This window comes from Arachis duranensis, chromosome 2 (assembly GCF_000817695.3).
Source record: "Arachis duranensis cultivar V14167 chromosome 2, aradu.V14167.gnm2.J7QH, whole genome shotgun sequence".
Taxonomy (NCBI): domain Eukaryota; kingdom Viridiplantae; phylum Streptophyta; class Magnoliopsida; order Fabales; family Fabaceae; genus Arachis; species Arachis duranensis.
Genome location: NC_029773.3, coordinates 84,345,437 through 84,354,943, shown reverse-complemented (window position 1 = coordinate 84,354,943; position 9,507 = coordinate 84,345,437). Strand labels below are relative to the sequence as shown.

Below are 9,507 nucleotides of genomic sequence, written 5' to 3'. Positions count from 1 at the left end.
GCTGGTTTTAATGACTGATTGAGTATATAAATAGTATTTTTATTTTGCAATTTATCTGTTTTTCAACAAACACATTTTAGGTTTATCTTAAAACATCATAACATTTCAATAAACAAGACTACAATAATTAATGACCAAATTTTGATTATTGATCACTAGAGTATATACTTAATTATTAATTACTTGCCAAATTATATTACATTACATTATTACATGCATTATAAAGAGACAAAATTCATGTGACAAAACAGAATAAAAACTGACACATTAGAAATTTATCCAAGAAGGGTTGTTATTAACAATAATAATTCTACATTACATTACATAACATAACCAGAATCTTTGCCACATCATTCTGGATACTATAGTAAGTTTTTTTTTCTTTTTTTTTTTTATCAGAAACTAAAATAAAGTAACTATAATAAATATTATATATTGATATTGATGATGAATTTGATTAATTATGGATGCTACCTTGTTTGTGTGAAATCAAACCAAATTTGCTTGAAGACCTTGATGATGAGTTCATGATACTCATCTGAATTGAGAGAGAGGTAGCAAGCAAGAAGATCCTCCAAGTCCTTTGAGTTCCTTATGTTGTTCTCCACAATCATCTCCACCATTGATTCTCTGAAATCCTTCATTGGATTCAAGGATGACTTCACTACAGCAAAGCTGCCGGAGATGCTTCTCCGGCAGCCGGAGCTCGACGACACGCTTCTCCGGCCATTACTATTGTTGTTATTATTGTTATTGAGCTTGTTCATTAGCTTTGGTGAATTGATCTTAACCTTCATACCTGGTGAATTATTCAGAGAGAATCCTCTAACATAGTTAGTAGTAGGGTTGTTCTTCTTCCTCTGTTCTTGTTCTTGTTGTTGTTCCTTCACAATCTTCTTAACCTTCACGGTTTTTTGTTCTTCAGCCATGGTGGTTGTTCTTGGTTTGGTTATGATTGGAGGCAAGGACTCAAGCTCAGAAAATGAGTCATCAAATTTATGATGATGATGATAGTGTTTTTTTCTTGTTGAAACAAGTGAATTCTTGTCCACATCTATGACTATGTCACTGTTGGTGGTGTTGGAAAAAGAAATCATTTCATCAAATGATGAAGACTCTGTTGTTGTTGTGGTGGTGGTGGTGGTTGGAAGAAGAACATGGTCTGTTCTGAAATTTGGTTCATTGTTGTTAGGGGAATCTTCTTTTGGTGAATCTTCATGAAATGGAGGTGTTGATGAATATTCTTGGTCATCATAAGGTGGAGAATCTGATTTGTTATTGGTCCAAACAGATTCAATGAGTGTGGTTGTTGTTGCTCTGCAGCTACAATTAGCAGCAGAAGAGACAGAGGAGGAGGAAGTAACTAACTTTGGTGATGACGATGACGATGATGATGTTGTTCTTCTTTTCCTAATTCTTCTCTCTCTTTGTTGTTTTGATGATGAAGATTTTCTTTGTGGTGGTGAATCTTTGGGGTTATTTTGGTAATTGAGCTCCCTTGTGAAGTAGTAAGATTTTCTTGGGGTGCAATGGTGGTGGGGGAAATGGGGTTGTTGCTTTTGTTGTTTTGGTGAATGAGCGGCGGCGGTGGCGGTGGCGGTTGATGGTGGTGGTTGGTGGTGGTTTTTCTTTTTGGTGGTGGTTTGTTTTCTTCCCTTAGACATATTATCTCTAAGTTTGTAAAACCAAGCATTTGGGATCATATCTGAAAGCTTAAACTTGTAATTTCCCATTCTCTCCTTTGTGAGTGTTTTGTGTTGGGGATGGGACAACAAAAAAGAACACTCTATGAGTGTGTCTGCCTTGACACACTTTGGGTCTTTTTTCTTCCTTTCTTTGTGTTTGTGTGAGATTGGGGTCCACAATAGAAGAAAAAAAGGTTTGGCATTTGAGGGGAAATTTGGTGGAGGTAAGGTAGGAGGAAGTAACCAAGTTGGGTTGGTCTAGTGGTTAGTTCACTAGTCTGTTTAAGTAAGTGTTGGGAATTTGAATTTCACCTTGTACATGCAGTAATTCATTGGCCAACGGCAAATCTCTTAAATAGAACTCAGTACTGCAACGAATTAGTTCTTGGCCTGTCAGGTTGAGGGATACCATGGAAACAAAAAAAAAAGGTAGGAGGAGGTAGTGCTGAATCACATACATTGTCACACTAATTTCTATTTAATACCTAACCTAATAACAAATTATTTTCATATAAAAATCACCTTCTTCATTCCTTCAGAGTTCAGATACTCTTTCTATTTTTCTTTTAGCATAATCACTATTATTGCTCCACCCACAATGTAGAACAATAATAAGCAACAATGTTACATTATTCTACAAGTTATACTGGAGATAGAAGTGACTATGCTCACTGATAATTTAAAAAAATACTAAAAATTTAATAGAATTTATTATTTGTGGTCAATAATTAATTATCAATATTTAAAAATATATGTTAAAAATATGTTATTAAATTACTAAATTAAAAAAATTAAACTGATAATTATAATGACAAAAAAAATCCTACTATTTTTTAATATTTGTCTTTAAAAAATATAATAATATAATTTTTTTATAGTCTTATTTATACTATTCATTTGATCTTCATCACTAATATTTATTCTAATTAAGAACTACTTATCGTAATAAATGATTAATAGAATAGAAAAACACCAATTAACGGTCTTCGAAACCAAATAAAAATAATAATGTATCTATAAGAAGGGTTAGTTCAGTGGAAATAACCATTATTTAATCATAAATTACAAGAAGCATTAAAACATATTGTTATTTAATGGAAATTATAAAGTATGGACACTTTGCTAAGTTATCGTATTTTTCTGTCGAATAAATTTTAGATATGACACTCATTGATATTTGTCTGACACGTGTGTCCAACTGTGTCTTAATAAAAAATAAAAATATTTTTGGACATACCTAAATATAAAAAAAATTTATATTTTATATATATATTATATTTTTATATCTTATAAAATTTTAAAATTTGTGTGGCCGTGTGATATCGTGTTCCGTATCCGAATGGGAAAGTAATGTTACAACTTACAATTATTTATTATCTCGCTATCTTGGAGTGTTCCTTTGAGAATGGTTCCACATATATGTATACATGAGCGATACCTGAGCAGAAATGTTAATGATTTATGGAGTTTCAGGCACAGAATCGTTTGTCCACGTGGATTACATGCTGACATGTTGTCTCATAGCAAAACAAAACAAAACAGCATAACTAAGACCAAATTTGTGCGTGGCTCATTCATGCGAGTTCACTACTTCACTTCCTGTTTTTTCACTCTGAGTGAAATTTTGTAGCACACACATCAGATCATCAAATACTAATAACCAATTTTCTAAATATTCATGCATGTCTTAATTCAACTTAGAGAGCCATGTGTTGCTATTGGATGCTGGTGTCACGGATGTTAAATCTATTATTTTATTTTTTTTTTTGAAAAGAAAAAAAAATCCCATGTTGACACAAAAATCTTTTCTGTGTAATTAAAAAATTAAATATACTATCTGTATACAAAAAATCAATTATCTGTATAGAATACATATTGAAAAATTGGTTTACTTAATAAATTTATTAAAACAATATTTTTTTGCAAAATAATCCTTTCTAATATTTTTCCAAGTTTAATAGTTTAATTTTTGTTTAGTAATTTGATAAAGGCATGATGATTTTCCGTAAAATTTTGGTACTTCACTCACTAACTAGAAAAAAGTGACAAAAAAAAAAGAAAAGGAAAAGGTCAAGTGGTTATTCTAGAATCTTAAGTGAAAGCATTATTGTACCGAAATGGTAGTAGAAAAAGGTGAAAAAGAAAGTAAAACCGCTATAATACACACACATAAACCTTTATAAGAATAAGAATCAGAAGAGAAAAAAAAAAAAAGAGACAAGCTTTTTAGAGTGGAAACTTGTTGCATGTCATGATTTACATGCAATCTAAATGCAGAAAATCTTAGTGGCCCATTCAAGGTACTATGGAGAGATTATATAACTTGAGTGTACTCTACAATCTGTGATGTATGTGTTCTTTGTTATTTATTGGGTTTTTTCATGGTTTTGGAAACTAAGCTTGGGTTTATTATATATTTGTTATACTAGAGCTATAGTTCAACCACATCTTATAACGTATTATTCTTTTTCTAGGAAAACTCTTCTTCTAGTACCATCTCTAATTTGTCTATTAAGCAATTAATGCTTTGTAATGCTTGATTACATAAAAAGAGAAAACAATAGCTAATATATAAGACTATATATTATATATATTTTTTAAATATGTTGTTATGTTTTTTGAAGTGTGTTAAATAAATGGAAAGAAACGATAATTGTATATTAATAATACAAAAAGAGAAAGTCTAAAGAGCTCATACTTTTATTAAAATTTAGTTAGTATTTAATCAGTAAAAAAATGAATAATTTTATATTATTAAATATAATCTCACAATATTAAAAATATTAATAATAATTAATTAAAATTATAAATCACAAAATCTGCTATCCTCTATTAGTCTCTTTAAATTTTTGGTACTATTTCATATGATTTCATATCAATACTATTCGAGCCAATAAATAGTACTGCTTCCCTATGATATGTTCACCCTTTCCTATTTTTGTGCGTGTCTGTGTGTTTTCAATCATAAAAGGTGAGAAAATTAAAACCTTGGCTTCACATCACTTGTTTCTTTTCTATAATATATTTTCTTAAATATGCAAAATTTGCCATTTTGTTAACCTGTGCATCAACGGTAAGAAATAGCATTATTACGGCAACGGCCCAGACCCATTATTGGATCAAAATTCGCTTCATCCAATCTAGTCCCTTCCCTATCTTTGTCTCTAATTCGCTTAAACAAGTATTAAAAATTTAAATTTTGATTTATAACAAATTAATCATTGATCTATCCAGTTAAAAGTTATTGTTACAAATAAAAATAAGTTTGATAATCTTATTTAAGACATGCAAGTATTCCAATAGTAATAACTATATACTTAAAAAAATTTAAAGAATTATAGAAATAATAAGACTCAAAACAATCAAACTATTGATATAATATAGAACCAAATCATTAGTTCCAACAATCAAAGTGAAATTAAAAACACATAATTATGTGATAATTAGGACTTAAGATGGCTAACATACAGCAACAGGTACATTATTACAATATTCATAATCAAATGCTGTTACATTGAGAAGAAAATACACATAATCTAGAGAGTTCATGGAATATATCAATTAGCATATACTTAGTTTGACTAAAATGTATGTTTATATTTAGTAAAGTGTAAATGTGCACCTTTTTAAAATGTATATAATCTATAGTTTAGGTAAAATGTATTTATCCTCTTTTTCACCTCAACCAAATATAGTAAAAGAGGAGAGAGAAAAAAAGAAAGGGGGGATGAAAAGTACAAAAATGACATAACTTCCCAGTTTCCATATTGTAAAGTGGGGAAAATGAAGTTCAGGTGAAGCATGAGAATCTAATAAACCCAGATCTGAAACTTGGGATTGATGTCAACTCATATCCCTTGAATTTTCATTTTCATCATGATATTAATAGAACAACGTGCACATGAAAACTCAAACAAAATAGATATAACAATTTATTATTTCTCTATCGAGGTTTTACCGTGGCTGGATTTCATGTTATTATAGTTTTGTGCATTTATCAAGTTGCCATGAATTTATGTACTTGCGTGCCTCTTTTTGGGTTTAAGCCAACTCTTTTTTCTTGGATAATTGAACAACAACTCAATAATTGATACAAATATGAAACTTATAACAAAAAGAATTAAAATAAGAAACTCACTAAAAAAAAGAAAATGTCCGTATTCTTTTCCTAGTTAGCGTGGTAGCTACTACACAAGATTACACTGAAGTTATGATTTATATGAATGAACCACATGGCATTATTATTATCATTAGAATTTAGCTAACATATCTCCTAAAAACACATGTTAATGTTATCAATTAAAAAAAAATACAAAATTTAAAATGTTAATATATTTATGGTTTATTTATTAAAATAAAAAATTTTAAAATTTTTAATAATAGTAATTAAGGTTGCGTTTGTTCACAGGCATGGAACATTGAGACAAAGACATAAAAATATAAAATCGTGTTTGACAAATAAGACATGGATAGAGACATTATGTCCAAAAATACTAAATTAGTAAATTTTATGTATTTCCTGACAGGAATTTTAACAAGAAATACGACTTATTTTTTATTTTTTTATTATTTTTATTAATTTTTTATAATTATATTTTTTTCCTAAATTTTTTAAATATAAAAATAAAATAAATTTTTATAATTTATTTTAGTTTATCACCAAACAAAATGCAAAAATACTAATTTTTATGTATATATTCTTTGTGTTTTGTTTTTAATGTCTTATCTAGTCTATTAGAATCAAATACAACCTATAGAACACTTGTTATTAGCTATTATTATTATTATTATTATTATTATTATTATTATTATTTGGAAAAGAAAATGGAGAGAAAGAGGTTGAGGGTTGCTAGTTTGGAATTTTAGGATTATTTGGTGGGAGACAAAATATTAAGTTTGTGGTTAGTTTGGTCCCTCTCCAGTTGCATGGAAAGGTACAAGACTAGAGGAGGCCAGGTTAACAATTTAGGCAGGTGCTGTGGGGGTGTGTCCAAACTGGAACCTATGCATACACTTAAGCATGAAATTAATTTTGTTACAAAGAGGGGACCAAAGAATTGAGCGTCATGGTGGGAAAATTAAATGTATCATTTATTACATTTGTATATTAAGCTTTTTGTATTTTTAGGAAGGACAAAGAATGTACCTCGTGCAATTTGATACCCCATCCCTTATTGTATGATGTCTACATATTTGTTTTTTTTACTATGCACCTCGCATGTAATGCCAGGTTATACTATAATGATATATGATCATTATTATTGGTAGGGGTCGCCATGCGCTTTCAATTCGTCTCACACACAAAATCACTTTAATTTTAAATTTAATCCAATCTAATGTCTGGACTTTGGATTCAATCGGTTTATTCGATTTTTAAAATATAACCTTCTAAAATAATAATAATATATGAATAAAATAAAAATGTGTAGTAAATTAAACATGCTATAAGTAAAATCTTAAATTTAATAATAATATTATATTACATTTGTATTATTAGATTAATTTTGAGAAGTAGATTTAAAATCTGATCTAATTCATAATAGGATTTTTTCTTAAATAAAATCCTCTGTAATCTAAATTAATGCAAGTTTTTAATCTATTTTCGGTTTAAATTGAATTTGATGAATAATTTTATTTAGATTAATTTTGATTTAAACATATCTAATTATTAGAAATACCAAAATTCACTGAAAAAATTTTATAACAATATCCTACACCAATTTCCAATTACATATCATGAATAAAATGAGTGTTCATAAAAACGTTTCTCTTAGCAAGAGATAAAATTAGAATCTTTTAGGTTTATTTAGTTTGCCTTTTTTACTTTTAGAATTTTGTAAAAAAAAAAAAAGCAAAATTTTTATGTTATGTTTTCACCTTTTTTTATACAAATTTAAAAACAAAAAATTAAAATAAAATAAAATAGAAAATAAAAAACCCCTAATTATTTTTCACTCGTGGTTATTCAATAACATCTATACTAACCATGGTATTTTTGGTTGTCTTTCTATTTTCTTGTTTTTTTTAATGTCGTTTCTAAGAAATTATTTCGAGAGTACGATAAAACTTTTATGTATAAATCAACCATAATTTTACTCACCAAAAAGATTAATTTGTTTTTGGGCCAAAAAGGGGTTGCACCCTTGGAAGAAAAAGAAGAGACCAATAAACCCAATTAGGAAATATTGAACGCCATCAGTATTTTTCTGGTCAACAAGACCCATCTAATTGAGTAAAAGAAAACTTCATCACCAAAACAAAAAAACAAAAAATTTTCTCACTAAGTGACGGGCTTGACAAAAATGTGAAGTTTTCTACCTGTTAAATCACACCAAAAAATATTTTTAGAAAAAAATGTTAATTTTAAAAAAATAAATATAAAATAAAATAATATTTAATTAAAAATTTTAAAATATATATATGAATTAGGAAATATAATATATAGTTATGTAATATATTAAAAAAAGACATTAAATATAACAAGAAACAGCCTGACCTATTGATGGTTAAGCTGCTCTTTATCTCTGAAGTCTCCTATTCTATCAGTCGACAAAAAAAATCAGTTGCCATTATGCCTAGGAGAGCTGACTAAAATAATCTATGTGATAGAAGTTAAAGAAAACTATATAGTTGACTTTAGAATAGTAGTTCCACAACAACTTGCATTTTATTTTGACATGTAGCCCCCCAAAACTTGGATCTCGCATGATAGCTCTGTTGAAATCATATCCTATGAGTGACACGATGATGATACAATATGATAACTCCCAATATGATATACCTTTCACGAGAATGAGGATTTCCAATGCTAGGTATTTCAAACAATGCTAGCAAAATTTAATTTTTTTTTTGTTTTTGACTATCAATTAATTATTAATATTTAAAAATATAGAATAAAATATGTTGTTAAATTACTAAATTTAAAAAATTATATTAAAAAAATAAAGTTAATAATTAAATAATAACTAAAATAATAAATTTTGATTACTTTTTATCATTTTTCATGTCAAAAATCAAGCATCATTCCAAGTTTACCTTAGTAATATAAGTTAGCTACATACAACATCAAGCATAAATTTGTAGAAATTACAACATAAATTTTTATCAATAATAATTATTAACGGTAAGCATCAATTCTCATCATTTTATAAGGTTTGTAAATGTGAATGTAAACGGCAATGCCGTCTCTTGCAGGAAAATCCAACCTGACAAGGAAGTTCTTTTGTTTGCGGTGGAGAGGGACAGAGTCAGCGCGGGCATCAAAGCTCGATTGCTACTATGGACCAACACAAAAGTTCAACAAGCAATTGGCTGCGTTGTGTTTGGTTATTGGAACATAACACTTGAGATAGACCAAACGCAGCCAATATGCACAATATTCTTTATTTTAACATAATGTGAAAAATTAAATAAATACATGAATAAATGAAATAGTAGTATATTTTGATTCAACTAAAAGGAACCGCCTTTCATCACTTTAGTAAAATGCCATATATGAATGTGTGCATTGTGAAGGACAAGAAAAAAGACTTTTCCATAAAAAATAATTCATGTGAATCAGTTATGTATAATGAAGTGCACTACAAATATTTCCAAAGATTTAATTGATAAATAAATTAAATATAGCTCAATTCACTCTGATTCTATACAAGAATAAGACTGTTCTAAAAATAATAGAATAGAGCAAGAGCAGCACCTTGTAACTAAATGTCACTTCTTTAGACTAATTCATCATCAACAAAACAGAGTTTCAATAAAAGTCTATTGAATTTAACTACTATAGTATAGAACAAACTAATTTCTCATTTGAAATACCACCAGA

The 9,507-nt window shown here is 28.3% G+C and overlaps 1 protein-coding gene across 1 annotated transcript; it reads right to left on the bottom strand.

The window, feature by feature from the left end:
• Positions 1-271: 271 nt before the first annotated feature.
• Positions 272-1,846, bottom strand: LOC107475444 (transcription repressor OFP1-like). Its single transcript, XM_016095078.3, has one exon. The coding sequence runs from the start codon at positions 1,731-1,733 to the stop codon at positions 471-473; it is 1,263 nt and encodes a 420-aa protein (XP_015950564.1). The 5' UTR covers positions 1,734-1,846; the 3' UTR covers positions 272-470.
• Positions 1,847-9,507: the final 7,661 nt, after the last annotated feature.

What these genes read in the sequence shown, in the direction of transcription:
- LOC107475444 (XM_016095078.3), bottom strand. Translation starts at nt 1,733, where the DNA reads ATGGGAAATTACAAGTTTAAGCTTTCAGATATGATCCCAAATGCTTGG.